This window comes from Batrachochytrium dendrobatidis (genome assembly GCF_000203795.2).
Source record: "Batrachochytrium dendrobatidis JAM81 unplaced genomic scaffold BATDEscaffold_11, whole genome shotgun sequence".
NCBI lineage: Eukaryota > Fungi > Chytridiomycota > Chytridiomycetes > Rhizophydiales > Batrachochytrium > Batrachochytrium dendrobatidis.
The window spans coordinates 470,089-487,845 of record NW_006281109.1 but is presented as its reverse complement, the minus strand read 5'-3'; the positions used below and the strand labels follow the sequence as shown (position 1 = coordinate 487,845).

General features: G+C 38.4%; 5 protein-coding genes across 5 annotated transcripts; 2 read left to right on the top strand and 3 right to left on the bottom strand.

Annotated features, from left to right (window-relative positions):
- The first annotated feature begins 207 nt into the window (after nucleotides 1–207).
- Nucleotides 208–1,361, top strand: BATDEDRAFT_90808 (uncharacterized protein). The gene is made up of 7 exons (XM_006681213.1): nucleotides 208–349; nucleotides 502–539; nucleotides 682–717; nucleotides 834–873; nucleotides 964–973; nucleotides 1,061–1,150; nucleotides 1,269–1,361. The coding sequence occupies exons 1-7, from the start codon at nucleotides 245–247 to the stop codon at nucleotides 1,295–1,297; spliced, it is 348 nt and encodes a 115-aa protein (XP_006681276.1). The 5' UTR covers nucleotides 208–244; the 3' UTR covers nucleotides 1,298–1,361.
- Nucleotides 1,339–4,659, bottom strand: BATDEDRAFT_33585 (uncharacterized protein; the record flags this gene model as incomplete). Its single annotated transcript, XM_006681071.1, has 13 exons — nucleotides 4,451–4,659; nucleotides 4,202–4,286; nucleotides 3,786–4,022; nucleotides 3,632–3,679; nucleotides 3,294–3,543; nucleotides 3,105–3,221; nucleotides 2,864–3,068; nucleotides 2,711–2,792; nucleotides 2,540–2,629; nucleotides 2,211–2,453; nucleotides 1,909–2,110; nucleotides 1,667–1,795; nucleotides 1,339–1,536 (listed from the first exon to the last, which is right to left on the bottom strand). Exons 1-13 carry the CDS (start codon nucleotides 4,626–4,628, stop codon nucleotides 1,339–1,341), a joined length of 2,064 nt encoding a protein of 687 aa, XP_006681134.1. The 5' UTR covers nucleotides 4,629–4,659.
- A 2,367-nt stretch (nucleotides 4,660–7,026) lies between these two features.
- On the top strand, nucleotides 7,027–7,929 carry BATDEDRAFT_26898 (uncharacterized protein; the record flags this gene model as incomplete). Its single annotated transcript, XM_006681022.1, has 1 exon — nucleotides 7,027–7,929. One exon carries the CDS (start codon nucleotides 7,027–7,029, stop codon nucleotides 7,927–7,929), a length of 903 nt encoding a protein of 300 aa, XP_006681085.1.
- A 241-nt stretch (nucleotides 7,930–8,170) lies between these two features.
- Nucleotides 8,171–12,002, bottom strand: BATDEDRAFT_17490 (dynamin-like GTPase VPS1). Its single transcript, XM_006680957.1, has 10 exons — nucleotides 11,917–12,002; nucleotides 11,297–11,358; nucleotides 11,096–11,174; nucleotides 10,181–10,971; nucleotides 9,961–10,086; nucleotides 9,667–9,879; nucleotides 9,244–9,555; nucleotides 8,894–9,079; nucleotides 8,714–8,780; nucleotides 8,171–8,632 (listed from the first exon to the last, which is right to left on the bottom strand). The coding sequence occupies exons 1-10, from the start codon at nucleotides 11,939–11,941 to the stop codon at nucleotides 8,382–8,384; spliced, it is 2,112 nt and encodes a 703-aa protein (XP_006681020.1). The 5' UTR covers nucleotides 11,942–12,002; the 3' UTR covers nucleotides 8,171–8,381.
- Nucleotides 12,003–12,044: 42 nt separating this feature from the next.
- BATDEDRAFT_13273 (uncharacterized protein) lies at nucleotides 12,045–16,481 on the bottom strand (the record flags this gene model as incomplete). The annotated part of the gene is given in 19 exon segments (XM_006680927.1): nucleotides 12,045–12,181; nucleotides 12,245–12,324; nucleotides 12,396–12,577; nucleotides 12,641–12,778; nucleotides 12,880–13,382; nucleotides 13,485–13,632; nucleotides 13,722–13,842; nucleotides 13,942–14,345; nucleotides 14,431–14,519; nucleotides 14,580–14,681; nucleotides 14,755–14,915; nucleotides 15,047–15,168; nucleotide 15,239; nucleotides 15,255–15,457; nucleotides 15,547–15,588; nucleotides 15,692–15,961; nucleotides 16,054–16,151; nucleotides 16,243–16,312; nucleotides 16,404–16,481. Coding segments are annotated over 19 exon segments (2,949 nt in total), but the record flags the coding sequence as incomplete, so codon positions are not given.
- Between the last annotated feature and the right edge of the window lie 1,276 nt (nucleotides 16,482–17,757).

Here is a 17,757-nt window from a genome sequence, read left to right as displayed (position 1 = left end):
AAAATAAACTCGAGACTTTACAGTTGAATACTATTTGACACTAATAAATTGACTGTATTATGGACAGTTTATTCATGTCAAAGTCTTGTTACTCGATTGCAGAATTCTTGTTGGTTATTTTGCAAACTTGAATTGGTGAATTTAAAGCAATTTGTATTTGATTTTCAACTTTTAAAAACTGTCGGAGTGATTTGATCAGTTATTAGGATCTAGCCTAGCATTGATACATCCATATACGCTAGAGATGGCTACCACAACTCAAAAATCAAAAAGCGAGATGAGCGAGATAGAACTGCAGGCCTTGGAAGAGGCCGAGTTCCAGACTGGCCCACTTTCAATCCTCACACAGGTTGGAAATGGCCATTGCTTAACGATTCGCTTTCTGATATATCTACTGGATTATTTATAAGCATATATTTTCAGATGATATGCAACTACATGATATATGATTGAATCAGTCTGGCCTACTCACATGGCTTAATGGGTTATAATGGAATCTAGGCAGTCAAGAATAGCTCGCAAGTGCTGGTGGTCTGTCGGTATGATCATATTGTGGATAACAACTTGCCATTGTGTTTTCTGTGCTGATGTATTTGTAGTCAATACACCAAAGCTGTCGGATGGTAGCATTGATATGTTTGTCAGATGGATGTGATACTCATGTAATTGTGTTATGATTAGAAACAATCGCAAGCTATTGGCCCGAGTCAAAGCTTTGTAAGTGCCCGTCTTGGCATAATATGCATCTATTATACACATATATACTTGGTTGTTTCAGTAGACTGAGTCCATGTTTTCATGTCCAACTAACATTGATTCTACTTGGATAACAGCGATCGGCATTGTAATATGGTGTTGGAGAATGTGAAGGAGGTCAGTGTATACTCATCACAATGTTGATTTAATGTATCAGATACGAATATGTAGAGATTACCCAAACTAATTCTACTGTATTGAATATAGATGTGGACAGGTATATATTTTAGATGAGCAATTCTCAATGGACATTGTTATACAGTTGCATGGCATATATTTGCTAACAGGTGTATTTATCGAATAGAAACTCCACAAACCGGAAAAGGAATCAAAAAGGCAAAGCCAGTGAACAAGGATCGTTTCATTTCCAAAATGTTTTTACGAGGAGATTCAGGTATATACTGAATTTGACCAACGTCTGTCGGTCGTTTCAAAACACGAGTCTATTTATCCATATAATGCCATATTCTAGTACTCATATTTTATTATTTGTACTTTGAAAATCTTGATAGTTATTCTGGTGTTGAGAAACATTGTTTAATGTAGCAGCAAACGAATATCACAGAATGAACTATTTTGTATTCACTCTTGTGCATACTTTGCCTTGTCATCTATTTTCTCAAACTGCCACTTCCATGAAGCATTGTACAGGAATGGACGCATATCGAAACGGTTATCATCTGCAGAATAGCTGGACATGTGATAGGCTGGTGGCATAATGGTTGCCTTGTGCCGGTTGATGGAGTAGAAAAAAAACATGCGCTTGACTTTTGCAGCAATCTACTCGACGAGATTGATATTGAATTGACATCATTTGGGATATTTAGTGTTGGCAAATATAAATATTGAAATGTGCATTAGCTTTTTTAAACGCCTTTCAGATATCAATCAACTGGTATATGCTGTATACCTCTGTTGGAGAAAACATGCTACCCCAATCGTGAAGAAGTCGCTGGAACATTGAAACAGGTCCCATTTTTGATATTTTGCGAAGCGTACCAAATACTGACAGATCTTTGTATGACATTCCCATATCATCCTGCAAGATTCAACAAAAAAGCGTCAGCACACTTTAGCCGACGATGCATACAGGAAATGCAAGCACCAAATATAGCCTACACGAATGTATTCCATCCATCAATGAAAACATACCTCATCTGTTTGAACGTGTTGCAAAGTAATGGGTTCAAGCTCTGCAGTAGGAGGTGCACTGACAAATTCGCTCAAAATATCCAATTCAGGCACTGATTCTGCCATGTGCTTGACAAACTCGACAAGATCGACTTTACTGATACCACCAAGTGGATTCAAATCCGCGCTCGAGCAATCATATTTGGTCAAATAGCCCCTTAGCCTGTATCCACACTCCAAAGTAAGTTATCAAACGCTTGGATCGATGTACCATCGACATCCACCGATTAAATTGCATTGGAAAATAAAAGTTTGATGCCTACATTTCATCCACATTAGCACTGCCAAGAACAAGTAGAGATGACCGACGATCACGAGTCCATGGAAGCAACTGTGCAAATAGATACGCTATCACCATTCTCAAACGAGCCTGGATGTTTTGAAGAGCAATGTTTTCTCGCACTGAACCTCCATGTACATGAAACTTGGGTGATGTGCCTGTTGCTAGTTGAAATATGCCCATAATAGCATCCACACCTGCATCAATATTGATGGACAGATGCCAACTTATACGTGCCCATGGTATTTTGAATAGATTGTTAATACAATTATCCAGCATCATCTGCACAATACAACAAATTTGTTGGAATACCTGCCAATACGCTTGGCTAAAATAGCAGCCCGGTCTCGTGTAGCATTACTTGAATTGATCGTTCCCATATAGCATGTGTGCAACAGTAATCTGGATGCAATTCAAAACCAGTTAACATTATAGCGTTCATTGCTGGCCAATATCAACAGTCAATATGGCATGTTTACATACCCACAGATCTTGGATGGCGACATGCTGCTTGTATCAATACTGGCACCCACAATGGCTTCAAGATCTTGAATCACCTTTTTATCTAAATCATGGTATTATTTCAAAATATCTGGCCATATGTGGCTAACAACACCATTGACTATCAAAACATACCTGAACAATCAAGACGTGCATGAACAAGCTCGCACATGGAAAACACTATCAAAGCAGACGAGCAGCTATCAATACCACCACTAAGTGGAAGAAAATAGCCGCCTGACTGTGTTCGACGCAAATAGTCCCAAAGCCAACACGCAGGACCAAGCCGGATTTCTTCAGACGGGCTATGATATTTTACAGAGCATGGTTGAGCAAGCGACTTTCCATTAAAAATCGACTCGCTTGTCAGACACACGTCTAGATGAACGACTGGAAAGTGCTCCTTGATCGATGCAGCTTGCAAAGAGCGGCTAACCAGCCCAGATCTGTATGCACGCACATCATCAAGATCCACCGTTGCTGTGATCACCTCCTAATAACCAATTAAAACCAGAACTTTTAATTTCAACATGCAACTATTCTACAACGCCATACAGCTACGCACCACTTCCGCCAATGAAAATTGAGCACCTTGTGCAACAACATCGCCGTTCAGCACAATCAAAGGACATCCATCATAGTATACACGCTCTCCATCGCATCCTTTCTGATTTGAGTACAGATAGATACCCCCGCACTTTTCAGTAGCACTTTTGATGAGCTGTACACGTTGTTCAAGTTTACAAAACTCATGATGACTTGCACTGCCGTTTGTAAATATTTCAACACCATCCAAAGACATTTGCACATGTGGACTGTGTCAAAGTGCATGATCAGCACCACTGTTTAGATTAAATGTCTTGTCACAAAATATTGTACTGCATTATAACTCAGTAGACCTACCTATGCGGTGTAAACAGTTCCTCGCATATCTCTGTGCCAATTACTGCACTAGATTGCAATGTTACGTGTAAAATAGGCCAGTAAATGGAGTGTCAGCAACAAATACATGGCGAATGTATCAATCTCGGTTTAAACTAGTGCAAAAAATACAAACTCTGAAAATGCCACAACTCCATCTCCAAATGGAGCACTCGTTTGTCCGTTGAGTTTTGAAATGATCTTGGGAAGGCACAGTTGATCAAGTTTTTTATATTCAGACCATGGCGTGAACCATCGTATTTCTCGGTAGTTGCCGTCATTTGCCATGAACATCTTTGGACGGATCATCACAATAGTGTGGTCACGAAATATAACCCTGCAATTGTATAGAATACCTCGCTGCATTACTGGCCTATATGTGCCAATTAAAGATTCATTTGAATCATATATATAATGGCGCAGCACGAATATTAACAACAGTCAATATAGTTTAAAACCCAATTATATTTTCATCATTAGTTTCATGAGCATCACCAACACAAAGATATATTGTACTCCAGATCCTATGCAATAGGAATAAAATCTACTCACATGCCAACATCACAAGTAATTCCAACATTCTGTGGGTTTTCCAATAATTTAGCAAGCACCTCCCATGAGTGCTGGTGTGTATCAGCTATCAAGTTGAATCGTTTATTTAATTGACAAGATATCAGTGTTGAATGATTCCAAGACAAACATGATGCATTTATAAAGTGGAGTGATTTGGCGACAATCAAGTGCCATATAATAGCTAAAGTTACAGTAATCAACTGCATTCATGTACATGTATAATCCCACCTTCAAGAAAGTGATCGTTGCATCCATAGCCAGGAATCTCGAGTTCGGGACCAAGACGATAACAGGCACCAGCGGCTTTGGCCTGATCAATGCTTTCTTGAATTCTAGTATAGTTTCCTGAAAAATCAAGAGCCCACTGGTTCAGTGAACATGTTGCTAATGTAATGTATGCAGGCATAGTAACACTGATGGTTTTTTGGGTTTAATGCAATACACTTGTTCCAGATAAAGTGTTGATGCGATTTCTTGATAAAATTATTGTCACGTTGATTAGTGACAGTTGATTTGCATGAATTAGTCGAAAGTATAGAGCAATAAAAACCATCAGATTTGGCTATATCAACAAGTACTATTATGATATGGGTCAAAATGCATCACTCAATCGACTGGTTTGACCTACAACGGTGTCAGTCTCGATTATACTCTTGTTACTAGTGGTTTATTTAATACTCGGTGAATTCAAGACAATCCTGATGGTGATAATCCTGTCCACTTATACTGAGTGGTTTGATGTCTTGTAAAATTAGGCTTGTATCTTGTAAAATTAGCATGTACGGTTGTGGTTTTCATTGTCAGTTGGTGCAATCAAACAATCTGCCATCAAATTCACAATGCTGATATCAATATCTCGACTCTACACAATTTGGAGTTGACTCGAGAAATTTACAATAGATGGCTGGATCAAATTAGCTTCCATTTATAAAATGTACCGGATTGAATTATTGTTCAACTTTTTTGCCATTCCAAATCTTGACAATTATTATATCATAATTGAACATTTTTAACTTTATTGATGGATAATTCAAACCAAAGACAAGCGATACAAGAGACTTCATCTTCACTCGATAAAATATGCCAGATTCGACGAATGATACTTAGGATCAAAATGCAGAATGCGCCAGTTTCTCAGTCACAGAGTAAAACTCATATACTAGAGGTACAATAGTCAAGTAATATGATGTCTGCTAAATCAAGGATTGTAGACTATTATATCAAGTGCATGTGTTGATAAAACTAGTTTATTTTAATAGTCTAATCAGCACAATCCTTGATACTCCAATTGTAATGACTCCTTGTTTGAAAAGCCCAGCTTTTATCGCCGTATTCACGTAAATAAAACATTAAATAATGGAATTAAAATACATAATAAAAGTCTGAAATAATTGGCGTCAAAGTTACTAGATATTGCATCTCTTGAGAAAGTGTCTGATGGACATACTCCATTCAAATAAAAAACATTGGACGATGTTCACATTATAGCTCCAGTAAATTCCACATTACTTTGATCTTTAACCCTTTTCGTATAAACCGAATATTATGGCATTGAGTGATCATCATGGAAACAACGGTTGTATTACTGAAATGTACGATCGTTGTAGTCTTGGACTAGAGCGCCAACGTATCCAAGTTTCTAGGATACAAGAAACAACCAATCTCTAATATGAAGGCTTACCAAATATTTAACCATTGTTTATTCCAAAGTTTGACTGCAAGATAAATACAAATACTCCATTTTATATGAATACGGTTGTAAATGGGCCCACATTTGTTTTACTATTATAAATATGCTATATTTTACCTTGAATTCCAACAATTTTGCTTTAAAATTACAAACACTTGATCAAGTATTATTACAGCCGCATTCACTTCAATACTAATTCTGACGAGCAATACTCAAAATCGGGAAAATGATGAACGCATGCCAACAAATTAATTATTCGTATGCTCATAACCTCGACTGCAGTGGCTTAGCAGCGTGTAATGTGGCGTTGATCGGAGTTTGGCTTATAACCGTATTCGAGTAAAATGAAATATTAAATGTCAATATATGATAAACCGTCATGTTTGATTGGTACCAGTTTTCATTAAATTTGCTGAACATTGCTTTATCAACTGTGTTAGTTTACTGACCTTCATGCTCATTCTTGTACAAAATACAGAGTGAATATTCACATTGCTATTTCAATATATTCCACATCCTTGGCATCATTTCAATCTACAGCTCTTTAAACATTGAGTGACCTTCAAGGAAGCAGCATTTATTCCTGAAACTGCAATCTTTGTTATCTTGAACTTGAACGCGAACTATCTGATATTAAGATACAGCAGAGTTTTCACGGAAAAAGCAATCAATTTCTAATAGCAAGCGGAACGAATATTTAACCATTGTTTATTCCGAAACAGAATAGAGGCTCCGACTGTAAGATAAATATAGAAAAGCTTCATTTTACATGAATACGGCTTAATTAGAGTTGAATTTATTTCAAAGTGTAGCATTCGTTTATTGAATCATCAAAAACTCTTTGCAGTGTAATCATCTTGAACCGCTGATATCTTTATCCACTACCACTTAATCATATACAGGTTTTAGTTGAATATTATAACTATTTTTAAATACATGTTTGAATCAAAATGCATTGTCCCTGTTACTATTTTATACCTGACATGCATTATACTCACAAGAGCGATAGTCATCGGTAGTTCACGTAAGTCCATGCCTTTCTGACCTTAAATTCATATGCTCCGACATTCAAAAATTTAAAAAATCCACAACTCACATTCGGTTGTAAATATGAATGTGCCAAGTATTACCGAGTAGAACCCTTAAAGCACCATCAACCCATTTGCCCGTTCCTGGTGTTCCGGATATTCTTCCCGACGATCTTCAAAGTATCATTGATCTTCTTGGAGATTACACCAACTATGGCCAACCCAATTTCGATTCGTTTGATTCTAATCAAGGTCCATTGACTAAAACCCTGATATCTAACACAGAGATTGAACCATCTCAAAATGCAATGTTACCAGAAAGCACCACTCAGCCATCAGATAAGGTATTTAATCAACATCACGATACCCTCTCGGTGCATACCTTATCTCCTGGCATGACCGTAATCAAAACTATTGCGGAAATTTCTGGCAAGAACGATCAAGACGGAATTTTGCACAAGTCGGATGCAGCAACTCCACCACAGCCAGCTTCCCATAAATCTATTCTACGTGATAAAACTCTGCTGTTTGGCGTAATTTCTGCAATGGGGATCATTGCTACAGTAGTGCTAGTTGTTGCTGGGTCGGTAATGGCAAAGTTTCAGTGGAGGCATTGGGTTTCTGTCAATCGTATCAACACGAACCCTGACAAGTCAAAGCTTAGGCATACTCAGGAGTCCGGAGTTGCATACCCATCAGGTTTAACGTACGATTGGAGTGATGATGAAGTAGATTTAGGAGATCTGGGGGAAAAAAGAAGAGTGTCGTCAATCACTCATGGCAAGAGTAGACGAGATTTGATTAATGATGATGAGTGGTGTACTCAGCAACTTTACACATCTGACCTAAAAGTAGCTCGTGTAGATTGGCACACGGTTAAAGCGACATATCCAAATATCATTGACGAGGATGAGAGTGTTGGATCTGCATTAGGCAGTTTGATGGATAATATAATTGACCCTTGGGATGGAGTCCAAAAACAATACTGATGGACATACTCCATTCAAATAAAAAACATTGGACGATGTTCACATTATAGCTCCAGTAAATTCCACATTACTTTGATCTTTAACCCTTTTCGTATAAACCGAATATTATGGCATTGAGTGATCATCATGGAAACAACGGTTGTATTACTGAAATGTACGATCGTTGTAGTCTTGGACTAGAGCGCCAACGTATCCAAGTTTCTAGGATACAAGAAACAACCAATCTCTAATATGAAGGCTTACCAAATATTTAACCATTGTTTATTCCAAAGTTTGACTGCAAGATAAATACAAATGCTCCATTTTATATGAATACGGTTGTAAATTTTCTTAAAGCGATAAAAAATGGTACGCAAAAAAACGGTCAAGTACTGGCAAAGAAAAAGTACGAGGCTAAACGGAATGTCTGCAATAAATCTGGTGTAGGATTGTTGATGATGGTCGGGACAGCTTTACACGGTGGCAATAATCTCATCTGCCTTTTTGAGAGCGGTGATCATCTTTTTGCATTCTACTCGTCTCTGAACTGTGAACTCACTTTCTTTAAGAGACTCGTCAAACTCTTCTCTCTTATAAAGCTCTGAAAGTAGTTCACGCTGAAGCTCATCCTTGGAGAGCTGGACCAGATTCAGCATGATAGCCTTGGGGACAAGGTCTGCTGCGGTGCGCTTAACAATATTAAAGTATGACATCAACAAAAGTTCTAAAACAAGCGGATTTACAAAAATCATAAGTAATCTAGAGCTGTGCAGCATATAAAGTAAAAACAAAGCTGTTGACTTACTAATAACTTCAGTCTCAATTTGTTCACGCTCGGATAAATTACCAGACGCTTTTAGGACTGCAGGGGGCTAGATTCAAAAATGAAAATGCAGTAGGGGTTAGTGAAACATTGTAGAAAAGGAAAAATGATAATAGTTGATGCATAAAGACCAATAGATCTGCAAAACTGTATAGTACAAACCTGTTCAAGAACACCAGGCTTCGTTTTTTGCTTAAAAAAGCTACCAAAAAAGTTTTGCCCACTCTGATTTATCACATCTGCATTGGGATCTCTCTGGGGAAGTGCTGCAGCAAGAGTAGCAGGAGGTGGAGGCTTTCGCTCATTAGGGTTTTTCCCTTGAATCTGATCCATAATAGGTGGTGGATTCTTCAACTGATTGATGCGATCAACTACAATGGCCATGGCCTATAAACAAATTTAAATTGCAAATTAGAAAGTTGCCATCAATCTGCTAGTATGTACTAGAATACTTTTCCAGTAATGTGTCATTTAGTAACAAAAACAAATGCACATTCAACAAATCAGCTTACACGGTGGCCAGTAATAAATTCAGGGTGGCCAGTGTTAATGTAGCATGCCTCTGCATTAATCAGATCAGTTACCAACTTGTTGGTTGGATTCATGCATCGCTGGAAAAAGTTGATCACAACATTGTAAAACTTGTCCTTGAGGGCTGGGAAGCGCTTAAAAATAGGACGCTGTAAAAGGCGGTTCAGGATACGAACAAGCTCATCATAGATCATTGTGCAACACTTGAGAGAAGGATCTTCAAGACGTCTAATCTGCTGCTTTACCAAAATTTCAAATGCAGCCGTTCCAACAAACAGAGCAGGAGATGAGCCCTAGGAGTATCAAATGATAAAATTATGCAAAGTTAGTACGCGCGAGTCAATGAAAACAAAACTTGATTGGTGATTCAAACCACGGCATATTAAAAGGCGTATATAGTTTACCGAAGAATTGTACAAGATTGTGCGAATGTCAACCTCCTTGACCTGATCAAATGGATCCATGGAACGAATAGCCGCAGCATAAATTTCGTGAAACACAAAACTGATACGAGCACCACCACTAAGCTCATCGCTGGATAAATCATTCGACGTGCCCGCAATGACAGTGCGATACTCGCTAGTAAATTCAGTAATGACATTAAGAATAATGTTGGACTGGAAATAAACCAAAAGTTAGTTTCTGATGAGCCAAACGCCCATAAACTAAAATAATAAAAACAATCAAGAACACTCAACCATGTTTGCAGAGTCTTCTCCAAGTGGATCGCCAAGAGTAACAAGCTCTTGTTGAAATTTGGTGAGACCAGACTGAATCTTGGCTTTAATTTCAGGGAGAGTATTTTTGATATGATGCATCAGAATCTAGCATTTCAAATATAAAGACAAAAAAGAGAAATGTCAGCAAATCCACGACTACAAGTGATACAAAATTGCATTCTTCAAAAGTTGGACACACCATGTTAAGCTTGCGAGCCAGAAAAGGCGTACCGCAGTACTGAGCTTTGCTTCTATACGAGGCGTGATTCTCAAAGTAGTTTTTTTCGGCTTCAAGGGCAAGAGAGATTTTCTTTTTGTTCTCAATATCACGTTGGCCACGGTTAACAACCGGAACATAACCCAAACGCAATGGAATAACTCGACCAGCAAGAATATCAATAACATCGGTGCCTTGATCCATGAGATCAATTTTTGTAAGAACACCGATTGTACGCACACCTTCTGGATCCACCTCACGAGCAAGCTTTAGGCCGTCGGAATTGGCCAAATCAGTGTTGGCAGAGGTAACAGCAAGGATAATTGCGTTGCTTTTGCTGATGTATTTGAGAATCATATCTTTGATAAGTTTCTCAATGTCTTTTGGTTGATCTCCAACAGGCACCTTAGTAAGACCGGGCAAATCCACTAGTGTCAGTGTGAGCACATTGGGCGAGTAAATGCGCAGATTGATGGGGTTGGACGACACTCCAGCATTTTTTCCAGTAGTTTTTTCAGTTTCACGATCAATCTCATCACGGATTTCGTTAAAGTCTGTAAAACGCTTTCCTGGGATGTGTAAAAACTCTCCCCATTCATCACCTTCTTCGACAGTGACGGCTGCATTAGAAGTAGTGGCTGATTTTGCTCCAGGAGTAGAAGGGGAACTAGGCGGTTTATCAGTTCCTGCAGCAATACCACCAATCTCACCCTTTGAATTGGGACGATTGATCAGCTGTAAAACTAGAGGTCGGCGAGTTACAATGCCAGATCCTGTTAATTGTTTACAATGGACAGACCCATTGAACAGTGATAATGTTAAAACGGATCTTCCAGTAAACGGTACTTTCAACTTGACAAATCCTCAGTATTAAACAGATCATAAAAAAGCTATTACCTCGAGGCAAAAAGTCTTTTCCAACAATATTCTCCAATACAGAACTCTTTCCGCTGCTCTGACTTCCAACCACGGCAATCTAATTAAACACCATAGCGACACGATCAAAACAATGTAAGAGACGATCAAATCAAGAGTGGAAATAGCAAGCACGATTAATTTTTTGCAGAAACTAGTGTTACAGATATAAAAGCAACATACCTGTGGCAAATCGATGGGATTGGCCACACCAACACTGGTGAACGCATCCTGAAGATGATTGACTAGTATTAAAACCACATGCAGTTAGCACATTGGATTAGATTAAGAGTTCAAATGAATAGGCTGACGATGCAGTTGTATCTAGTCAATAAACCAACTAGAAGATTGAACAGCAGATATGGCTGATTCCAAGTCGCGCCATTGTGATAGTGGTTTATGATGGACGTTGATGCCCTGCATGCCGTTACATTGATAGAAATTTGAAGGAATAAAAGTAGAATAGTCGAGACAGACAGAAACACAAGGCAGATTGTCCATCAAACTAGATGGAAGGATAGCGTCTGATGACAAGAGGTTGACACTGAAAGACACTGAAAGACAGTAGCCAAGTGACGATGGTTGGCATGCTGCCCAACAGACTGCAGTCTGTTGGACTGTAAGCAAGAGACTAGACAGATTCAAGAGTACAACTGTAGTCTAGAAGCCCTAGCACTATAGTGAGACCATCGATATAGTACTCAAGTGCATTCAGCCAGGGCCTTGTCTAAAACCACAGTTCCATCCATACAGCCAAACCAGAAACTAAAAGAATCCCAGCAGGTCAATAGCATATAACCCACCAGTCTTGATGAGTTGTGAGTCCATTATAACAGTCCACTTGAAGGTCGCGGGATGGAAAGTGAATTCAAGCAATAATCCGATCTTGTTACAATCAATTGAAATGCTGAATCGTTTATTAAAATAAGTTTTAGCCTTCCAACTTGGTGTAATTTGGAGGATTGATTCTCCATTGAACTGCCTTGTACACATAAAGTGGTAAACTACTGACTGCTGTAATCAACGCTACTTTCCATACAAACGTTGTTGTCGCTATGAAATGCACATCTATTAAAATCGCAGTGTGAGTGTTGATCGCGACTCAAATCTTGGTCTCAAAACTTCACTCACCAAAATATGCTGGAAGAAGCCACATCGATCCAATATAGATCGCCGCAGTTCCAAGCTGAGAATATATCATATATGGATGCCTAGAGTAAGTTTCACTCAAGTGTTCAGTATCATCACTCGTTAAAAACACTACTGGAAAGCCTAATCTCACCATGTGGTAATCTCTAGTGCTACCATGAGTAACTCATTAAATACAAGTGCTGTAAATGAAATCGATACTACTCGTACAAATTCGTTTTCAAATAACCATATTGCTAGCATCATGATGGCTCCTCCTTGGTATACACTGATAAGTAACCAAATAAAGAATGTTTTATACGATAATGCTCGTCCCTACATAATTCAAATCATTACATCTTTTTTAAAAATCTCAACGGTTATGCTATTCTCTAAAACCACTGTACTTGCCTTGACCAATTCCTTGTATAGCTCAGGATACATAAGCGCAGTATCTTCACTGATATCTTTATCTAAAACAAGTGAAAATACCGGTGCCATGGTATAGAACGTGGCATATCCAACCAGCAGCATCCCCTATTATATATTTAAAATGAAAAGTGACATGAACACCAATAATAATAAATTGTGCATTAGCATCTCAAAGACAATCATGCATACTACCATCACTAACATACCTGGTAAAGCGCAATGGGTGCAAAATAAAATAGTGATGAAAACACTGCCTGCATAATAGAAATAATCAAACCACGATGAATAACAAATTGACTGAGTTTGGCTGATCGCTTATAACTGTTTCGTCCATGCCACAATAGCAATCGAGCAATATGGCTAAATTGAGTCACTGAAAAATCAGCTGCCAATGATGCTTGCATTCCTTCTTTGCCAACAATCCCTATGCCTACATGTGCGGCTTGGATCATGGAAACATCATTACCACCATCCCCAATGGCACATGTCCGTGATTTGGTGCTTTCTTTGATCAGGCGGGCAACATCTGCCTTTTGGGTCGGTGAACAGCGACAACAAACTACCACCGATAAACAAAGAGCAAGCTCCATAAAAATCTCGGGACAAAAATCTAAACAGGTTTGAAGTGATTCGCCATCAATCACAAGAGCACAGTCTGTTTTTGAGCGAATAGTCTCCAGCTCTTCTTGAATAGTCGTCGGGTCCGTCACTAAACGTGTGATGTATATCAAAGCAAATGCCCGCCCAATATATCAGCACCATAGCAACCAGAAACCAACACATGAGATCTAACCACTACAACTTAAATAACCTTTTGCAATAGTATGAATAAATTGATTCCTCGACACCAACTTGGATGAAATGGCAATACACGTGGCAGTTTCTATTTTATCGCCTGTCAGCATCCATATTCGCAGCCCTGCATTTCTAAGTAGCTCGAGCGTCAATTTTACATCATCCTACAAACAATAATACAATGTACAGTATGCATGTGTTAAAACTAGTACAAAGAATATTTGACTATATGCAAGTATAGTCTATTCTTTACCTGAAGTTTATCTTCGACGCCTGTTAGTCCGAGCAACTCTAAATCCTTTTCGAGATATTGTGAAACAACACCCTGCATTACGTTCTTTCGATTTTGCAAACAAATTTTGGCTTCCTGATATCTAGTGTATTATCAGTATAGCTGTAGGTTAACACAGTCATATACTAGAAACCGCCATCATTTCCAAATATAAACAATCATAACCATGCATACATCTTACTTTTGTTGAAACTCATTATAATAATCTTCAGATATACGTTTCCTTCCAATGACCAAGGTACGAAGTCCCTCCCGTGCCATATTACCACATTCTTCATCAAGCCAATCATTGTATGCGACAATCCGTGTCATCACGGCATCTGCTCCCTTTTGATAGAATGTAATCTCTCCTGTGGCCTTCTCACGAAGAATAATCCCCATTCGTTTTGTATCCGATGTAAATGAAAACACGTCTAGAATATCATATTCCAATAATGTTCCGTGCATAGTGCGCAAACGAATAATCGACATGTCGCGAAAATAGAGTGTCAGGCCAATAGACTCTGTCCATTTTACAATGGCAACTTCATCTGGAGACGAGGCTTGATAGCTGAGCTCTCCCTCGCCATCAATAACTGGTGTGACCTGGTTTAAAATTGAATTTGTTAAAGCATCCGACGCAGTAAGGAGTGCAAACCCCATACTAGCACAACTAAAAATCATCACTTACATTATGGCAAAGAGCAAGAGCTACAGTGATATCCTTGAGTCTTGTATTAATACCTTTGGTTCGTTTGGTACCAAATGAAGTATCCTGAGCTACCAACCAGCCAGAATTAATTAAACGTGAAAAATCATTACATACAACACTAGTAATACCTTGAGCTTGCTCAAATGCTGATCGAATATAGCCAGCCACTTCCTCCATCGACTCGCTTCCATACGATATGGTTCCCATGTGTAATTTTCTTAGCTCCATATCTGTAAATGTAAAAATAATATTAACCCTATTTCCAGGTAAAGCGCAGACACGACACTCTTGCATCTGTACTACCGTTTTTAGTCAACGTTCCAGTCTTGTCTGTTAACAAATAGTCAATACGCCCAAGTTCTTCTGGGATAGTGGATGTTCGAACAATTGTTGAAGGAATCTTTTGATCTGACATGATCAAGTATGAAAAAACCGTTTTTCCCATATCAAGATTGACTCGCAGACTTGTCGTTACAAAATTATTTTACCAGCCCATATCAAAATGAAATGTTAAGAGATACAAAATGCTTGGATTGTTAGTAACAAAGTGGCAAAATAAAAAGCACTTTTTACAAATATGAAATAAAGAGCAAACCTAATGGGGATAATGGATGAAAACAGAATAAGAAATCGAAAGATGTAGATAAACCAAAGCCCGCGAAATCCATCCATCATAACCATTGTCAAAGACAATTGCAACGTAACCAGTGCCAAGATCTAAGTGGTGCAGACATTAGCACACATTTTAGCATGGCAATACGCAGTCATACCACGTGGTAAATAGAACGCTCACTTATAATCACAATGATTCAATTTTAAATCTTGCCTTGGAAAGTCTATTAATATCCAAATCCAATAGTCCGATTTTTGTACTAGGAAAGCTGGTGTTCATAACAGCACGTGTGTCGCGACCAGTATAGACAATTAAACAGAGAGCAGCACTAGATGCCAAAACAGTGTTCATCCACAAAGTATTATCTACTGTAAGTGGATCAATTTGGGTATCCTGTGGTTTTGAGTAAAGATTGAGATTAATACAACAAATTTTAAATCATTGATTTTCTTTGAATCAAAGAGACTTGCCCTGTCTTGAACCCAGGTTATATTTCCAATAAAACTATGAATATCCATATGCGGCTTTTCGGCTATATTTACAAGAATGATTTTAAAGGAAAAGTTAGTATTTGACTTGTCACATCACAAACCCACCTATTTTTGATAGAATGAACATACCATAAACAGATGCATTTGTTTGAAAAATAGCCATATCATTTGGCAGTTTTTGAGAATGTGAAACAGCAACGCGAAGTTTCCAGTCTGTTTCTCCATCAAGCTGATCTGTTCGGATAAAACATGCTCCACTGGGCTCTGGTGTTCGTAACAAAATACAATCGGCAGGAACTCTCTGATTCTTATGAATTACTACTAGATCCCCAACACACAGCTCTGAAGAAGGAACTTCTGCAGGGCCTGCTACACTTAGACGGGTATATGTTTGCGAATTAGCCACCTATCGAGTGAATTTATACAAGAGCACAATGTGTCAGCGAGTAAGCCCTATATAAATCAATCCAAAATTCAACAACGCTACAAAATCCACACCTTATCTCTCTGGAGCCTTCTATAGTCATCCAAAGCCTCCTTCCCAATTGTGATGACAAGAACAAATGAAAGTGGGCCAAAGTATGTAAACAGGTATCCTATTATGTCGATTGCATTGTAAAATAGTAAGCAAACTCTATTCAACATTGCAACCTGAGTACATAATAGCTCAAATTTTTCAAATATTACCAATCTGAAGGGACTTTACAAGTTGTGAAAGCGCTACTAAAAGAAAATACATGTTGAAAAACAATTTAAACTTTAAATAATAATTAGCATCCATAAGTGAATGGCAATAAATTAAACCTGGACTCATCAAACCGAAAACTAGGTACATTAAGTGAGTTTACCTGCTCAAATAATACAACTGGAACAAATGTCAAAAAATTATATTTTTGGTTCCGTACTATGTTGGGCTCAAATCCTTTCCCTATAGTTATTGCAATACGCCACGAGTGAAAGATGTTTAAATAATCAGCGAATGTCAAAGCACAAGTCAAGCCGCACCCGCCTGTATACTTTCAACTATACCTTGAAATCCAAGCTCGATCGTTCTAGACTTTCCTGTTTTAGGATTCCTTTTAAAAAACTGTAGTAAACAGTTTGAAACACGATGCAAAATCGGCAACGAGACTGTATGTAGAGGCAAGATCTACGAGATTGTATAAATGCCAGTTAGAGTTTAATTCAAAAGTGATAGTGATCATTTCTATGCAAATCACTTTTAATGTTCATACATTATTAGGGTCCATCATGCCAGCTTCTTCGGAATCAATATCCGATAAATTATACTTGCGAGATGCTCCATCTAAACGTCCAGACATAGAATGCAATGGAATAGCATCTTCATCCTTTGGCCTGGAATTATAGCTGCTGCTATTTCGACCAGCATTATTAGAATGGTTCCAAATGGATTGTGACGGTCCTCCAGGATCTGCTACTGAGCCTCTCCATAATACACCATTATCACTACTTGCTTCAACATGGTCATCTGCCATACTGGAAGTGCTGTCCTGTCTGCGAATAGCCGAGTATGGATTACGACTGACTGGCATTCTTCGTGCAGCACTAGATTGAAATGGCATTGCAGTGATTGAGATGGGTCTAAACTTGGCGCTTTGTAATAGCAACGATGTACAAGTGCCTCTTGATGAATTATTTAGCAGGAATATGTATATCTGCTTATTGAAAGCCCTGTCAGTACTATGTGAACTAGGCAATTCTCAAAATATAGTAAACTCGAGAATCTTTGAATATTGCAGTTATTCTCCAGATTAGCACTGTCATCTAGGACAGCGACTCGACTCTTTGCGTCTCGTTACATCCGAGATGCAACAGCCAGCTCGTAATGGGCAAGTATTCACCTGTAGATTCACACTAACCCGATGTAGATTTGAACATAATTTTCAATGATTGAATGCAATTTGGATCATGACTACAGCTCAATCATACAGCACTGACTATCTTAAAATAAAACAACGCTGTTTCTATAAAGATCCTTTAACTTGTCATTGAAATAGTCTTGTATAATAAATTTGGATCCATTCGCCAACTGAACCTCACTTCAAGAATGACGCGAAACCAAACCTCTATAATGCTTACTGATACGTGAGTGTAGCAGCTTGAACCAGTGCTAAATAAGTTGTATTACAAAATATAGGATGCAAGGCACTAATTATACATTGATTCACTATTCAGTCAGCA